The 18606-nt window shown below is 38.3% G+C and overlaps 1 protein-coding gene, 1 long non-coding RNA gene and 1 pseudogene across 6 annotated transcripts in view; 2 read left to right on the top strand and 1 right to left on the bottom strand.

The window, feature by feature from the left end:
* Window positions 1-16609, bottom strand: part of RIF1 (replication timing regulatory factor 1) — a 55752-nt gene extending 39143 nt beyond the window's left edge. For 4 of the 5 annotated variants that reach the window (XM_058548955.1, XM_058548956.1, XM_058548954.1 and 1 more), the window contains exons 1-9: window positions 15968-16128; window positions 15067-15145; window positions 12755-12851; window positions 11695-11822; window positions 11507-11601; window positions 10193-10382; window positions 7886-7978; window positions 2157-2295; window positions 170-321 (exon numbers count right to left, since the gene is read on the bottom strand). In XM_058548955.1, coding sequence (XP_058404938.1) covers window positions 170-321; window positions 2157-2295; window positions 7886-7978; window positions 10193-10382; window positions 11507-11601; window positions 11695-11822; window positions 12755-12851; window positions 15067-15145; window positions 15968-16071 — 1077 coding nt within the window. In that variant the 5' untranslated portion in view covers window positions 16072-16128. Of the gene's footprint in view, window positions 1-169; window positions 322-2156; window positions 2296-7885; window positions 7979-10192; window positions 10383-11506; window positions 11602-11694; window positions 11823-12754; window positions 12852-15066; window positions 15146-15967; window positions 16129-16527 lie in introns of those variants that run through there. The other variant, XM_058548953.1, reaches the window with a different exon arrangement.
* Window positions 4809-5804, top strand: LOC131411041 (ribosome biogenesis protein NSA2 homolog; annotated as a pseudogene).
* Window positions 15864-18606, top strand: part of LOC131410721 (uncharacterized) — a 56887-nt gene continuing 54144 nt past the window's right edge. Inside the window, exon 1 of the long non-coding RNA XR_009221399.1 lies at window positions 15864-15981. This is a non-coding gene — a long non-coding RNA (uncharacterized LOC131410721). The remainder of the gene's footprint in view (window positions 15982-18606) is intronic.

The following is an 18606-nucleotide window of genomic DNA, read 5'->3' as shown; positions in this document are numbered from 1 at the left end:
CATCCCTTGAGGGAAATGAACTCAAGTTCTGTGTCAGGAAAAAAAGATCTTTTATATATTGTGGTCTGCTAACACACAGCAAAAATAACACTGAAAGATTAGTTTGGTAAGAATTTAAGAATACATTAATAAAAAGACAAAGTATTATAGTCAACGCTTTTAACATTACCTGTTCAAAATTAGCAGGAAGATGAGGTCCAAGTCTCATCAGCAAATACCACCAGACTTCTAGTTTTGTTAGCGCCAGAGTCTCTGTTCTCACATGGATGGAACTCAAAGGCTGCATTAACAACTTCAGTCTTTTTGCACTACATAATATTTCTTAAAAGAAAATAAGCACCCAGGTAAAATCATTTAAAAGCTAAAGATTAAATTTTAAAAATGAGTATGCAATAGTATCCTTTTATCACAGCAAGAGAATAAATTAAACAATTTTTTTTATCACGAGCTGTTCCTGTTCCCCCCCAAATTTTCACTTTGATGAACTCCAGTACAGCTAGACCACAACACTTAATAAGGCAACAAAAATACAAGGGAGGAATAAGTAATATTTATTAGATACTGTGTGCCAGGGGCCATTTTCCCACCAAGGGACATTTGGCAATGTCTACAACATTTCTGGCTGTTACAACTGAAAGGCAATGGTATGGAGAATGCTATTGGCATCTAGTGGATTGCATTCACTGAACTTCTGATAAGAATTTCTTATAAGACACAGGGCAGTCCTCCACAACCGTCTAGCCAAATATGCCAAAACATTGAGAAACTCTGTCCAAGCTGCTCTAGTAGTCTCATCATCCTCATTTTAGAGAAAAAAAGAGGCATATTTTTACAATCTCTCAAAAAAGGTTGTCATTTAAAAAATTTACTAATAATTTATTTTATCAAACATTATAACTACTAGTGCCATTAATTTTGGAAATCTAAACAGATTCATTTATATCCAGGTCTATTCTACACTAATAATCAGACTCTTAGAATTCAGCATAAAAATTAAATCCAATTCTTTAAACAAAATATTTATACCAGAAGTGTGTACTACTTGAGTGTGACAGAGGACACATAAAATAAGACAGTCTGTGCTCAAGTAATTTATTACAGAGACTTAAAAAGGATTTTGAAACATCTGTCAAGCCATGTATTTGGTGGGAAGGCATTCATCAATGCTTCTTACAACTACTCTGCCATTTAGCTTTCAATTAACATTTCTATAAGAAAATAAAGTCAGACTACTGTGGGAACAAATCCTCTAATCCTTTTTGAACTCCTACTCTATTATTTAGTCCTGAACATTACCTCACATTGCCAGTTCAAAAACAACAACAAAAAGTGACATTTCCAATTAAAATCTGTGCCTAGCAATGCAGATATTTTCAATAAAAGTAATTACAGCAAATGCAAATAATCACCTTACAAAACACACTAAAAAGAGGAAGAAAAGGGATTATTAATGGTCTTTGGCAGGGGAAAACATAAGATGAAATCAACCTTATTTAGCAGATCTTGTAAATATACAGTATCAATTATACCTAAGATTAACTACCCAGTTTAGTAGTACCTATACTGACCCACTTTTGGGCTACTCTTTCTCGTATATATATCAAACACCTCTACTGGACAACAGGAAGATAAGATTAAAGTAAACCAAAAGGTATCACTTCCATATATTAATGTTAAATCTACTATTCGATACGGTCTTAAAGTTCCTGAAAGGAGAAAGTTCATCTGTCACTGATATTTTTATTCCATAGCAATCACAACTGTTTCCTATCATCTACTGTATACATGACTTTGTTAAATTATTTAATCTCTCTAAAATAATGATAATATCCTCTCAGGTCTATTGTGATGATTAAATGAGAGGTACATAAAGTGCTCAACTAAGTGTTTGAACACACTGAGAAAGCCAAAAACAGTATTTGTCACTTTGTTCAGTTTTTCAAATGGCTTAAAACAAACTTTATATCTGTGGTTTTCAATAACACCTAGGCTTTGAATTCTATTTTTAGCTACAAATTCATTCCCTTAAAATAAGAAAATAATAATAGATTAAGTTTCAAAATAAAGTCCAAAAAAAAAAAAACAAACACAAAAGCTTTGTTTTTTTTCCATCTTGTTTAAGTCATAGAAAATCAAAATTTTAAAATATTACTTACCTGGGTTTAAAGCAAAATTATCTATTAAACTCTTCCAGGCAATAAAAGCTATTTTTTTAATCATGGGTGCTCCACTACGAAATCCCAGTTCTTCCAGCTGTAATAGAGAATTAATGAAACTCCCACTTCGATGCAAGGTCTAAAAAGGAAAAAAACATTAAGAAGTTATTTACCTGCCTGAAAATATATAGGCATCATTATTATTCATTTATCTAACCCACTCAGTGTTAGCTATGTAAAGTTTTAGCAATTGACATTTTAAAAAGTACTGAATTCTGCATGCACACTGAAAATTCAAGATCACAAAATATAAAGCTCCATGAAACAGATAATGCATAACACAGAACAACACTTCTAAAACATTAGAGAAAATTAGGAAGATAAGATAAATCCCAAATTTTACCAACATAATACCAAAAAAACCCAGATATGCCTATGAAAACACAGAATCAATATTAAAGAAAAAAAGGAGAAATGTTGAACACTGAAACTAATAGAAACAGTCTTTTCAAATACACTGACATAGGCAGGAAAAATAGTTAAGGGAAAAATGGATAAATGACATAGGCAGGAAAAATAGTTAAGGGAAAAATGGATAAATGACAAGTAAACAAGGTATCTCAAGAAAAAATACATAAAAAGATAAAACATTAACAGTCCTAAGTGGCTATAAACCATATATAATCAGAACGGAATAGGGCCGGCCCTGTGGCTTAGCGGTTAAGTGCGCACGCTCCGCTGCTGGCGGCCCAGGGTTCGGATCCCCGGCGCGCACCGACGCACCGCTTCTCCGGCCATGCTGAGGCCGCGTCCCACGTACAGCAACTAGAAGGATGTGCAGCTATGACATACAACTATCTACTGGGACTTTGGGGGAAAAAATAAATAAATAAATAAAATTATTAAAAAAGAACGGAATATAAACAGTAACAAAAAAAAACCTGGCAGAGAAAAATCACCAAGAATCTACAATAAAGCTACTAGAGCCCATAAAATAAATTCAGCAATATTGCAGAGTACAAGATCAACACGTGAAAATTAGCTGTGTTTCTACATACCAGCAAGGAAAAATCTGAAAACTAAATTAGAAAAGCAATTCCATTTACAATAGCACCTAAAAGAATTAAATAATCAAGGTGGTAAAAGACTCGTCCACTAAAACCTACCAAGTATTGCTGAAAGAAATTTTAAAATGCTTAAATGGAAAACCATCCCACCTTCATGGATAGGAAGATTTAATATCATTAAAATGTCAATACCCAGAGAAAGACAAACACCGTATGATTTCACTCATACGTGGAAGATAACTAACACACAGACAGAGAACAGTTTAGTGCTTACCAGAAAGGAAGGGGGTTGGGGGATGGGCAAAAGGGGTGAAGGGGGACATTTATATGGTGACTGAAAAAAAATAATGTACAACTGCAATTTCACAATGTTACAAACTATTATGACCTCAATAAAAAAAATAAAAGTTTTTAAAAAAAGGAATAATAAATGGGCAAAAATTGGAAAAAAAAAAAAAATGTCAATACTACCCAAAGCAATCTATAGATTCAACACAATCTCTACCAAAATTCCAATGGCCTTTTTCACAGAAAAAGAAAAGCCGATCTTCAAATTCATTATGGAATTGCAAAGAGCCCCAAAGAGCCAAAACAATTTTGAAAAAGAATAAAGTTGGAGGACTCACACTTCCTTGACTTCCAAACTTACTACAAAACTATAGTAATTAAAATATATTGGGGCCGGCCACATGGCACAGCGGTTAAGTGTGCGGCAGCTGACACTGCTGGCAGCACGGGTTCGGATCCTGGGCGTGCACCAATGCACCGGTTGTCAGGCCATGCTGTGGCGGTGTCCCACATAAAGTGGAGGAAGATTGGCATGGATGTTAGCTCAGGGCCAGTCTTCCTCAGCAAAAAGAGGAGGATTGGCATGGATGTTAGCTCAGGGCTGATCTTCCTCACACACACAAAAAATAAATTAATTAACTAAATTAAATATATGGTAATGGCATAAGAACAAACATACAGACCAACAGAGATCCCAAAAATAAACCCTTGTATATACTGTCAATTGATTTTTGACAAGGGTACCAAGACCATTCAACAAGGAAAAAACAGTCTTCAACAAATGGTGCTGGGAAAATTGAATATCAACGTGCAAAAGAATGAAGCTGGATCCTTGCCTTACACCATATGCAAAAATAAACTCAAAATGGATCAAAGATGAAAACTTATGAACTAAAACTATAAAAATCCTAGAAGAAAACAGAGAAAAAGATTCATGATATTGGATTTGGCAACAACTTCATAGATATGACACCACAAGCATAAACGACAAGAGAAAAAATAGTTATTTGTCTAATTTATATCAGACTTCAGCAAAACTAAAAAGTTCTGTGCATTAAAGGATACTATCAAGAAATTAAAAAGACAACCTACAGAATGCAAAAAAAATATTTGCAAATCATGTATCTGATAAGGGATTATATCCAGAACAGATAAAGAACTTCTACAACTCAACAACAACAAAAAGCAACCCAATTCAAAAACGGGCAAAGGCTTTCCTATGGGTTGCCTGGAGTCTACTCCTGGGTCTCTGAGATCCAAAAATTTAGGGCTTCTTTGCGGCTGGGCAGCCATCGTCATGCCATAAAATGAATATATTGAGTTACACCATACACGCTATGGATATTACTTGGATTATCATGAGAAAAAGAGAAAGAAGGAAAATCAAGAGGCTCATGAGTTTTCAAAGACAGACAGACATGACTGGTCTGAAGGCTAAGCTCTACCATAAACAGCCCCATGCTGAGAAAACACAAATGAAAAAGACTATCAAGATGCATGAAAAGAGAAATACCAAACAAAAGAATGATGAAAAGACACCATAGGAACAGTACCTGTCTATCTCCTGGAAACAGAGGGACAGTCTGGAGCTAAAATACTTTCAAATATGGTTAAACAAAAACAAAAAGAGAGAGCAGGAATATGGGAAGACCTTCTACCCAAGGTTCATGCCCAGGAAGAAACACAAATACTAAAAGTTATGCGAACAGAAAAAGAGAAAGAGAATCAAGAAAGCATAAAAGAGGTTGGTTACTAAAGTCTGCTCTGTTGGAAATGGTTTCTTGTGAAAACCACCTAAACATGGAAGATTCATTAAGCCATTGGGCTTATGTTTCAGGAAGGCCCACGTAGGGGCCAGCCGGGTGGTGTAGCGGTTAAGTTCACTCGTTCCGCTTCAGCCACCCGGGGTTCTCCGGTTCAAATCCTGGGCCTGGACCTACTCACCGCTCATCAAGCCCTGCTGAGGCGGTATCCCACAAAGAAGAGCTACAACTATGATACACAACTATGTACTGGGGCTTTGGGGAGGAAAAAAAAAAACGGTGGTCCGTGTAATATATCCTGAAATCAAAGTCACCTTTTACCTGTCAATACACAGCATAAAGAAAAATCCCTCATCTCCATTATATACAACTTTGGGTATTACTACCAAAGATACTGTCACTGAGGTAAATGTGAACAAGTGAGGCCTCGTGCAAGGAGACAAGATTATCTGGGGGAAATACGTCTAGGTTACTAACAATCCTGAAAAACTGAAAATGATGGATGCGTACATGCAGTCTTATTGGCTTGACAACCGTTTCATACAAATAACTCCTTATAATTATTGAAGACTACACATTAATTAGGAAAATCACCATTATTGTGATGTTTCTGAATACTACCCAACAGTCTTACATGTCCACAATCATCAAGACAACTATTTATTATATTCTACAAAACATTAAAATGGCACAATTTTGACAAATGGACAAAGAAGATGGGGTATACATAGACAATGGAATACTACTCAGCAATAAAAAAAAGATAGAAGTCTTGCCATTTGTGACAACCTGGATGGACCTTGAGAGTACCATGCTAAGTGAAATAAGTCAGAGGGAGAAAGTCAAATACTGTATGATTTCACTCATAAATAGAAGATAAAAACAAAAACAAACACAGACATAGACAGAGATTGGACTGGTGGTTACCAGAGGGGAAGGTGGAAGGGGAAAGGGGAGAGGGGGAAGGGTGAAGGGATGATTAGACACATGTTTATGTTGATGGATGGTAATTAGTCTTTGGATGGTGAACATGATGTAACCTAGACAGAAATCGAAATATAATGATGTATATTTGAAATTTATATGTTATAAACCAATATTACCTCAATAAAAAATAATAAATTTTTTTTTAAAAGGCCCAATTTTACCAAAAAACAACACATTTTCTGAAATGGCTATTATTAAAAAAGGGAAAATAAGTTTTGGCAAAGATGTGGAGAAACTGGAACCCTAGTACACTACTGGCGGGAATGTAAAATGGTGCAGCCACTATGGAAAAGTTTCGAGGTTTCTCAAAAAGTTAAACATAGAACTACTATATGACCCAGCAATTCCACTCTTATGTACATATCCAAAAGAACTAAAAGCAGAGAATCCAACAGATATTTGTACACCAATGTTCACAGCAGCATTATTCACAACAGCCAAAAGGTGAAAATTAGCCAAATGTCCGTCAACAAATAAATGGATAAACAAAATGAGGTATATACACACAACGAAATTTTAACACATGCTATAACATGGATAGACCTTGAAAAAATTATGCTTAGTGAAATAAGCCATTCACAGAAGGGCAAACAGTATATGATTCCACTTATACGGGGTACCTAGAATTAGCAAACTCAGAGACAGAAAGCAGAATAGAGGTTACCAGCAGCTGAGAGGAGAGGGGCAGAGAGAGTTATTGTTTAATATGTATCGAGTTCTTGTGGGGGATGATGAAAAAGTTTTGGGCATAGATAGTGGCGATGTGTACACAACTTGTGAATGTATTTAATACCATTGAAGTGTACACTTGGGATGGTTATGATAAATATTATGTTACATTTGTTTACCATAATAATGAAAAACACCCCCCCACCACAAAAAAAATCTGGCTTAAAGATAGAATATACAGTCAATTCTCATTATTCACCATAGTTACGCTCTACAAAGTTGCCTTGAACATTGTATTAGTGAATACTGAGCTATCACTCGTAGGGAAAACACAAGGTTAGGTTCCTGCGAGTCCTTGGTCACATTTTCATCAACCAATCAATACACAACCTTGTTTTAAGTTTATTTCTGTTTAAAGACACTTTATTTAATATATATCACTGATACACTAACATTGAACTCACAGCCAACAGCATTACAACTCATGCCTGAACAAAGCTTATCTAACATACACATTTTCTCCCTAAGCACATCACAGCCTTCCTGTGCTTTGGAACCATAGATGGCACTTCAGCACTACAGCTGGGGGCCATTTAAAACTGAAATCACCAAGAAAAAGCACAAAATGTGAAAATGAGGCATTACACGTATCACGAAAAGGACATCTGTTTAAAAGACATTGAGAAGTGAAACAAAAAGGCAGAGAGCATAACTTTGCTCAACCTCAGCTGGCAACGTGTTCACCGGGGAACTCAAATTTTTTGCCACTCTGCGTGTCTGCAATTGCAAAAGTAGCACAAGTACTGATGTTGCATTTACAAATACATTTTAGTGAGCAGGTGAATTTGCGTATATGGCATGCAAGAATAATGAGGATCGCCTGCACTACAGAAAGTTGAGAAATGAAAGGTGTGGCATGCAAAAACTGTGAACTGTTCATTAACTGTGGACTTACCTTCCCAAGAAGTTTGACAAACAAAGGCCATAATTTTAACACATAAGTCTCATTTTTACTCATAAACAGCTTTTGGAGTTCCGAAAGTAATTTCTGCAAACAAAAGCAAATATATTTACCAAAAAGGCTCTTGGAAAGGAAAAAAATAGGCAGTATCAAATTGATTGTCTTAGCCAAATAACTTTTCCCAATGTTTTATTAGGAAAATTTTCATACATATTGAAAGCTGAAAGAGGTTCACAGTAAATGTCCAATATAAATACCATTAAGATTTTACTATGCTTGTCTTATCACCTATCTAGCCATCCTTCCATCAATCCAGCTTTTTTTCCTACCAATATAATACTTCCCCTAAAAACTTCAACATGCATATCATTAATGAGAGTTCAAATGATAATGTTTTAACTTCTCACTCTAATAACTTAAAAAAAAATATTAATAGCTTCATGGGTAACAGACATCTGAGAAAATTTTAGTTAAAACTTATAAAGAATTTTATATATGCTCTTAAAAACTTAATAAACTGACTAGAATTAAAAAACTCACATAGACGTTGGAGTTACTTTATTAGACTCCAAACATCACCTTGAGGCCTCCTGAATTTTAAAAAATAAATGAAACCTCAGGTTTAGTATCTGGAAGGCTCCCTCATTGCCTGGATTATTGCAGTTATGTCCTAACTAGTTTCCCTGCATCTACTCAACTCTCTCTCGAGTCTATTCTATCATAGACAAAGTGATCCCTTTAAAACCCAAGTCAGTACAGATTATCACTCCTAGTACAAAACCTTCAAATATGCTTTCAACATAACCCAGAGTGAAAACCAAGCCTTACAATGGCTCCCAAGGTCCTATGTGATTTGGCTGTTTCTCTGCTATCATCTCCTACTCCTCTCACCCTCATTCACTCCACTATCATACTGCCTAGTTTGCTGAAAACAACCAAATACACAACCATCAAAGCAGGGCCTTTTGCTTTCATGGTTCCCCCTGCCTGGAATGAGCTTACTCCACATGATCCAAATAGGTAACTTCTGTAACATCTTCAAATCGCTGTTCAAATATCCTATTCTTTTTCCTTCCCTGACCACCTCAGCCTTCTTCCGCAATGGCACTCTCCATCCAGTCCCTGCTATTCTCCATAATGCTCTTCACTTAACATACTATACACTTTATTATCTCTCCCAATAGAAAATAAGTTTCACAAGTTCCTTTTGTTCAGAGCTATATTTCTAGCGCCTAAAACAATGGCCAGCATATTATAGGTGCTCCATAAACATTTGTCACAAGAACAAACACTGAAAAACCTAAAACCTGGGGCTAGTATAGTCCCCCCTTATTCGCGGAGGATACGTTCAAAGAACCCCAGTGGATGCCTCAAACAGCAGATAGTACTGAGTTCTATATATACTGCTTTTTCCTATATATACCTATAATAAAGTTTAATTTATCAATTAGGCAGGGTAAGAAATTAACAATAACTAATAATAGGATAATTACAATAATATACAGATCTTAGCAACCTCAGCATGCAATTTTTTTTCTTTTCATAATTAAGTCAAGAACTTGCACCTTTTCACTTCACGGAAGCATTTTTACAGCTTCTCCAGCATGTCCGAAATGTCAGCATTACTACTCTTGTGCTTTGGGGCCATTATTAAGTAAAATAAGGGTTACTTGAACACAACCACTGCGATACCCCAACAGTCAATATTATAACCAAGAAGACTACTAAGTGACTAACAGATGGGTAACATACAGTGTGGATCCGCTGGACAAAGGGATGATTCACATCCCAAGTGCGAGGGCGCAAGATTTCATCACACTACTCAGAACAACATGCAATTTAAAACTTATGAATTGTTTATTTCTGGAATTTTCCATTTAATATCTTTGGACTGAAGTTGACCACAGGTAACTGAAAACTGCGGAAAGTGAAACCACGAATAAGGGGGGACTGCTGTAACAGCTTCAGGAAATTGTACACATTAGATGAACTTATGTGCGTTAAATTTATATCCATTGGGATTATGCTATAACAACCCAAATAGCACTGAATCAGTTAATGGTCTCCCTTTTCCAAAAATGCAATCCCTTTTCAATCACCATTCATGGGGAATGGAGTAAAATGCCTGGATCGTAGTAACACTCCAATCCAAACAGACAGCTCCCTTCCTTACCGTAATGTAGGAGGAGTGTGCCTATGGTAACTTAAGCAATTCTTTATGTTTTAATTCAAAGAGGAACTTCCTAGATCATAGTGCAACAATGCAGTATCCAAAAAATCCTTACCTAAAGTAATACTTACGGTAGTCATAAGCTGCTCGGTGATAGTCGCTATTTCTTGTTGTTTCTGAAGCAACAATGGCATTCCCATCTCTAGAGCACTTGCTCCCCGCAAATGTACCTTTTGGGCAGAATGAACCACTAAAGGTATGACCAGTTTTGCCCACCTAATAGACTCTTCTCCCATTTGAATTGGGGCTTGTTCAATTAGCCTATAATAGAGAAATCAATGAATAAATTAGCTTGACCTCACCTTTTATGGCTAAACTACCAGGAAAATAAGCAGCACACAGAAATACGCATACTACGGTCCATTCATTTTAGAATATATACATATATTTAGAATATATACACACACATTTTAGAATATATACATATATTTAGAATATATACACACACAAAAAGACAGTCTAATTTTTACTTGCTAATTTGTAGTCTTCTGTATTATTTTTATGACTTTTCTTTTTTTGGCCAAGGAAGATTCGCCCTGAGCTAACATCTGTGGCCAATCTTCCTCTATTTTGTATGTGGGTCACCACCACAGCATGGCCATTGATGAGTGGTGTAGGTCTGTGTCCAGGAACCAAATCTGGGCTGCTGAAGCAGAGCGCGCCCAACTTAACCTCTAGGCCACCAGGCTGGCCCCTATAAGTTTCTTAAATAAGGAGAACACTTCATTGTGTCTTCAGATTAAAAAATTTTAAATACTAATTATTTTTACACAATTAAATTCAATGTTCTTACAGGAGAGGACAGCCAGAGATCTGTGATATAACGTGAGCATCAATTAGGGCATCAGAACACTAAGTAGTTAAAGCAAAGCTCAACTAAAGAAAACTTTAAAAGAATGAAAAACAAGGTAAGACAAAGCATATCAACAAAGAGTTTGTGCTGTTACTATGTCCGTTACAAAGAGCAGGGATGGGTAGGAAAAAGGCAGGGGATTTTCCTATTCTCCTATCTGCTGCTAGGCAATATTAATTTTAATTCGCCTTCTAAATATGCCCCACAGCCCACTTAGGAGTCTATACTATTTCTTAAACTCTTGCAAAAGCTTTAACAGAGATAATTTTTAAAACTAGAACTGTGCTAGCAGCAGCATAACCAAGACTTTATTTTTAAGACTGTCTCAGTAAAAATAAACAAAGAAACCTAGTAACTTATGCACATCTATTTCCTTCTTCCTGTTATGTTTTTTCTTTAGACTTTCAGTCTAAAAGACATTTCCTTCTTTTAATGTCTAACTCAAATTCAAGTCCCAAACGTCCACACTTTGAAGTAAATTCTAAATTTACTGAAACTGTTCTTCTAATTTGCACAGCATCCAAACGCATACCTTATGATGACATTTAATGCTTCATAATCAACAACAGCAGAATGCATCTCTCCTCTATTAAATACTATTTCTAATGAATCAATTATACTGGATACCTAAAAGATAGAACCAAATAAATATAAATCAAATAAGCCTGAATTTTTTAACTGGCATGTAGTTAAGAAGGAATATACAAAAATTATACTCACTACTTTGCCAACAACTTCAGTAGGAAACGTCTGCTTGGATATCACCCAAAGCGCCCTAGTACGTACATTTTTGTCTGAACTCTTAACAATATCATTCAATTTTGAAAGCAGTTCTTGAATATTTTTCTCTGAAAAACAAGCAGCTTTAATTATGTGGAATAGTTTACATAATTAAAATCTCAAATACAAAAAGAGAAAAATACCATACTCTTCACTGTCAACCAATTAAACACATATCCAGAGAGAAGGACTAGAGAACCAATGTTATAAAACTTTTTCCCAAAACACAAAATTCAGGTCAGATGGAAAGGTATATTCAGAGAAAACAGAGAGTAGACTCCAAATCAGATATTTTGTGCAAACGAAATAATTTTATAGGTCTCATTAGCAGGTTTGAACACATATAAGACTACATCTCTGTTCCAGAAGGAACAACTCCATTTTAGGCTGCTAACATTTTTACATATAGAAAGAAAGAGAAGAAACGTTTCCCTCAGAAAAAAAGATGGTAACAACTTTGTCACATCCTTAGTCCCTAATTCCTGATTCTCCTTCTCTAAAGATTACCTCCTAGGTCTCCTTTACCATGGCAAACTACTAACTACAGAGCAACAATTCAGATTATTTGAAAACTTAGAAAGCACCAGGTCCTATGCTTTCATTACCACTTTTAGTACCCAATTATCCCATTTACCACTACTATAAAAGAACTTTTCAATTTGCCATGTTCCTTAGTGCATATACCTGTATAAAATAAAGTAAATGACCTCCTAAATTATTAACTTCCAAAGCAAATGCGTTTTATAAAGGAGAAGGCTGAGTTTTCATAGCAATTATTTTTAAATAGGCTTATTTTCTTTTAGAGCAAATTTTATGGTATCAAAGTTAGAACTATGCCTAAAAAAAAGAAATCTTCCAAGGATAATCTAAACACTTTTTCTCAAAAGAAAATCCTAAACTACAAGTTATAAAGCGAATAGAGATATCAGTACTTTTAACAGTATTAAATTATTCACACTTATAAACTCTATAAATAATAAGTCGTAATAAATTTACCTACCTGATAATCCTGAGGTAATTTTGGGATTATATAAGCAAAACCCCAAGGCCTGTAGAGCAGCGCTACTGAGCTCTGAGTTTTGACTGGAAATGTGAGTCTACAAAAACCAAACCACATTTGTTACAAACAAGTACAATTGTAAATCAATTTTTAAAGAGCAAAAATTGATTAAAAAACAAAATTACATTTTAATCCAATCAATCAACAAATCTTTGAGAGTAGATAAAAAAGGAATAAGATCAGGAGACCAACTATACAGCTTGGTACAGAAAGGAAGAGGGAAACCAAACAGAGATCAACTAAATAAAGAACATTTTTCTTAAAAGATAAAGGACATCTCCACACATCTTCATGGAAAGAAAAAGAAGCCGTGAAATGGAAGATGCTGAAGACACTAGACTGGAAATAAAACAAACAGGAGCAAAGCCCTTCAAAGGTAGTCTTGCTATATCCCCCATCCCTACACTTATTTGTAATCCTGTGTCTTTCTTGGTACCACTTCCTATTCCAAAGCCATGTATCTTCAAATCCTCCCATTTCTCTGAATCAGATATCCAAGGAATCCTCGGCTATTTGCTACTTTTGAGCAGGAACAATAGTAAATAGTAGTCAAATATATGAATAGACACTTCCCTGGGACACTCCTTTTATAACTAATCAAACAAAACACAGAAAAAACCAAACCTTGGGGTACAAAGGATATTAACGCGATCAGTTCAGACAACCACAAACAGACAGTCTTAATCACTTAAGACTTTGAGAGCTACTACTATATCTCTTGGAAAATAGCTAGCATATGTCTGTGATCAACTTTTATTCAATATATATTGCATGAAAGTGTTCCTTAACAGTGGTGTGTCTTATCTTTGAGAATGTTGTGGGTTCCTAGACACAATACCGGCAGAATTCTAAACAATAACATAGAAACATGTTATATTTCACCTAGTGTGGTTCCTGTTCTGAAGGAATTCAATTATCCTTTCAGTGCTTAATAATTCACACAGAAAGCTTCTGTTGACTGTCCTATCATTAACCACCCACATGCTTCTAAATAATTATGCATCTGGCATTTTAGTTACAAACCCTCTCTACAAACAGTGCAACTTAACTCAAAATGCATGCAGTTGAGTTCCTGATCCTATATGCTCTCAAATACCAAATATATGAAGATGCATATCTTCATCACATCATGTATACTGCTGAAATGTGGAACAGGATAATGAAGAAAAATAGGATAAAAAATATTAATATTGTTTAATATACTATTAATAAGTCTTGAAACATTACACAATAAAGTTCCTGCTTAAATGAACACTGATGACTGTAACAGGAATACTTAGGGTATGCAGTACCTCAGATGCATCAACATTTAGCCAGAAATCATGCTAAAATGTACAATAAACATCTTGATAGAATATTTCTGTTTAAAAGCACAAAACAGGGACATAAAAATAAGAACTCAAAGGGACTTTGGAGATTTAGTTCAACCTCTTCATTCTAAAAACAAGGACATTAAAAGGTGTTAAGGAAGGTCACAAAGCCACAGCGTACTTAAGTGATGATGACAAGAACATAGGTCCTCAGTTTGATGTTAAACTACACCACCTCCTATAAACAAGCAAAAAAGATAACCATAATAACAGTTTTTTAACCAGGCAAGAGTGGCAAAAACTGAAGGTGAGTGAAGATTAAAAAAATGAGTATTGGGGGCCGGCCTGGTGGTGCAGCAGTTAGGTGTGCATGCTCTGGTGGCCCGAGGGTTTACAGGTTTGGATCCCGAGCACGCAACGACGCACCGCTTGTCAAGCCATGCTGTGGCCATGCTGTGGCAGCATCCCATATAAAGTAGAGGAAGATGGGCACAGATGTTAGCCCAGGGCCAGTCTTCCTCAAAAAAAAGAAAGAAAGAAAGGAAAAAAAAAGAAAAGAAAAAGAAAAAGAGTATTACCCACAAAGTAGACCAAAGACAAGATTATAGAATCATTTACTTAGAAGTACATTCCTACAAAGGAGGGAAAAGAGATTTTAAATTAAGAGCATGGGCTTTGAATTCAAATGACCATGGGCAACTTGAGGCAAGTTAAACCAATTTCTTCTGCAAAGTGGAGATTAAAGAGTAACCTCACAGAGACATGGAGGATTAAATGAGAGAAAACATGTAAGATAATTAAGAAAGTACCTGATATATTGTAAATCCTCAAGTAGTACTATAATAATCTTGCTGATAGTTTAGATTCAAAGCTTTTATGAGTTAGCTGATAAAACTTTTTTCCAAAGTAAAAAACTACTTAATAAACAACAAAGATACATACCTTTAAAACTCTGTATAGCTGAGGAAGTTTTTGCTCAATTTCTGTAATGACTTCTTTTCCATCTTCTCCAGTCATACGACTTAAAAGCGCAAAGAACATAAGTTTATGCAAATAGCGGACACAAAAAGAACTATAATCACTCCCTAAAATAGCTGTATAATCTTTTCAAAGTTTATGTTAGAACTCTGGCAAATTAAGTGACCCAGTGCTTACACGAGTAAAGAATACATACAATATATCATGCAATATACATCTGAAATAGACGGAAAAAACCCCTCAGAAAACGTTTGCATCCACAGCGCACACGTTTCGATAATTTTCACTATGTGAAGAGGGAACAGGGAAACCTATCACTAGTCCCAAACTTACTAAATCTTTATCGTTTTGGATCAGTTGTTATGCTTTCCTAGCAATTTCCAGATAACTCAAAAATTTGGTTTGCAGGGGAAAAAATATTGTGAAGCATTTGCAATTAAAATCAAAGTCGGGTTATTGTTTTCTACTTAAAAACCAATTCTGGGTTGCCACATTGTCCCAATACATAGGCGGCTTACATGAAAACCACTCCTCCAGCTCCCCCACTTCCAACCAAACTTTAAAAAAAATCCTTCCCTTGCAAGACACACGTGGAGGCTTCCTCATTCCAAACACACACCCTAGGCGCTGCAGCAGCACCCGGAATGTCATTTAGCACGCACCGCCCCCCCCCCCCGCCCCCGAACTGGCCCTCGACCCCACCGTCCTCACCGCCCCCCCCCGCCCCCGAACTGGCCCTCGACCCCACCGTCCTCACAGCAGCCAGACTTCTACAATACACCAACTCGTCTTTCGTGCCCCGCCCCGATTATCTTCTCCCCAAGACCCAGCAGAGCGCCGCACCGCCACCGCCCGCGGGCCTCACCTGGTGAGAGTGAGGTAAGCGTCGGTCTGCTCTCCAGGAGAGGCAGAAGGGTCTTCCAAAGTCTCCAGCAGCGGGGCGAGGGGGCTCTGACCCGGGGCCGTCATGTCGGCCACCCTGAGGCACGCACCGGAAGAGAAAATCCGGTGACCGCTGGAAACAGCCCCGCGGGGGCCCAGCGTGAACCCGGGCCCCAGCCCCGCGCGCCCGCCCCCGGCCGCGCAGCCCCGCCGCGTCCGCCCCCGGCCGCGCAGCCCCGCCGCGTCCGCCCCCGGCCGCGCAGCCCCGCCGCGTCCGCACCCCTGGCCCCTGGCGCACAAATCCAAGAGCCTGACCGCGTCCTGCGCTCCGCAACACGCACCCAGGCCCACGCCGCGCTCCGGCCCAGGCCCGCTCCCGCCACCACTTTCCCGGGCAGCTTTCAACAGGGGGAGGAGACCGACGGGGGGCGGGAGAAGCCGGGGGAGCAAGAGATCTCGCCGCGAGGGGGCGGAGGTCGCGCCAGACTGAGGGTTCCCCGCGGCCTAGCACTGTGACCCCGATCTGGACCCCCCCCCACGTACGGAGATGAGGACCGCGTCCTCTCCGCCGCAGCACCTGAACGCGGCCAGAGAGCGACTTTCCCGGCTCGGGCTGTTTACTCACGCGTGCGACCCGCTCCCTCCTAGACCAAGATGGCGGCGGGGGCGGGCCCAGCAGCGCGCGGGAGTAGGGCAGGCCTGGCGAGAGAGGCTCGAACCAATCCAACCGACAGCGGCGCGCCGAAGTCATCGATCGCCCTCCTGCCCCGCCTGCTCCCCCGCCCCGCCCCGCCCCGCCCCTCAGGTCACCTTGCAGGTGGGGGTGTTTGGGAGTAGGACTTGAAATTCAAAAGGTGAGTGAATCGCCCATGTTTACGTCACTAAATTTAGTGGGTCTTCAGATTAAGTCTTCAAACTCCAAGTCCAGAGCTTGTATTAGCAACAAGTATTAGCAACAAGTCGTTTAGCAAGAGGAAATAACCATACTGTGATGTTTAAGACGAAGAGCTGCGTCTAGCTTTGTCTAGATTCCAACCCTAGTTCTGTTTGACTTTAGCAAGTTAATCAACCTTTCTATGCCTCAGTTTCCTCTTCTGTAAAACAGGGATAATAATAGTACTTACTTTCGGTGAAAGTGAAGTAAGAAAAGGTAGGTGAGGCCAATGGGTCTCAAGTTTTAAGTGTAGATAACAATGGCCTGAGGATATTCACAATTAAACTGCAGATTTCTGGGCCCCGCCCTTAGACATTGTGATTCAGTAGATCTCTCCCAAGGATCTGTATTCGTCTCTTAGGCCCCAGGTGTTGAAGGGTGGGACTTGGCCAGGACTTCACACTTGGAGAAACCGCAGTAAACTCCTAATGAAAGTCAGTTCCTACTATTAATATGCTGCTCCCCTTTTCATGGACCTCAACTCTCTCCGTAGCACACAGGATTGTATCAACTTTAAACCAGGCATCTAACGCCCAGAAGCAACCGGTCCTTCCACTCTGGCCTGACGGGTTCCAGGCACCCGGCTTGAGCCTCCGCTTGCCCACACACAGTACAACAATCAGCTCCAGAGTTCAGGGCTGTGTTTTGGCCTTTTCTGTGTTATCTGCACCTAGCAAAGTGTCTGCCAAACCAAGCAGTCAATACATAACGTTTCTTAAACGAAAAAATGAAGAGAGGGAAGGAGACATACAAGACTTGTGAGCCAAGCCATGGAAATTAAAGACTTAAAAAATGATGAAGAGGGGCCGGCCCTGTGGCTTAGCGGTTAAGTGTGCGCGCTCCGCTGCTAGCGGCCGGGGTTCAGACCCCAGGCGCGCACCCACGCATAGCTTCTCCGGCCATGCTGAGGCCCCCTCCCACATACAGCAACTAGAAGGATGTGCAACTATGACATATGGCTATCTATTGGGGCTTTGAGGGAAAAAATAAATAAATAAAATTAAAAAAAAATGGTGAAGTGTTGTGTCTGGGTGAAATGTAGACACACTATGGAAGTAATGGCGGAGATAGGTTTTCAGTGCAACTTGGTAACAAATTCTTTAACCTTCGGAGGAGAATTTGCTCCTCATTTTCTGGGCTTTGGCAAGATAACATAGATATTTAAGAAGGTAAAGAAGTTATTAGACAATGAGTGAAATATATGGACAGGTTTGCAACATTTAGATTTCAATATAGTGGAGCTGTTGTGTTGGAAAGTGAGGGAGAAACTTGAAACCCTATAATTTTTTATGATGGCTATGAGATTAGTGGAAAGAATTTGTTTGCCTTAAGATAAGTGCTTCCACCCGATCCTATGTGCCTTATTCCACTTTATTCTTCTTTCTAGCACTTATCACTGCCTGATATTATATACCTATTTTTTGTGTCTCTCCCCATTTGTGTATACGGGGCCTTTGTTTTTATTTGTTTTTTTTCCTAATTTTTCATTTATAAAGAAGAGGTTGGGGTGGTCATGTTGCTTGTACCTCTTTCAAATGTATAGTCTCATGATCTTCCTAAAATGTTATGTAATATTTTATCATTGTCACGCTCATGCCTGACCTCCCTCAGCGGTTCCTGTCAATCACAGGATGAATTTCAGAACTCTTGGCATAACACACAAGCCTATTATGATTGGGCCACTGCTC

This window comes from Diceros bicornis, chromosome 10, assembly GCF_020826845.1.
Source record: "Diceros bicornis minor isolate mBicDic1 chromosome 10, mDicBic1.mat.cur, whole genome shotgun sequence".
NCBI lineage: Eukaryota > Metazoa > Chordata > Mammalia > Perissodactyla > Rhinocerotidae > Diceros > Diceros bicornis.
Note: the sequence above shows the minus strand (reverse complement) of the source record. Positions and strands in the feature narration are given on the sequence as shown.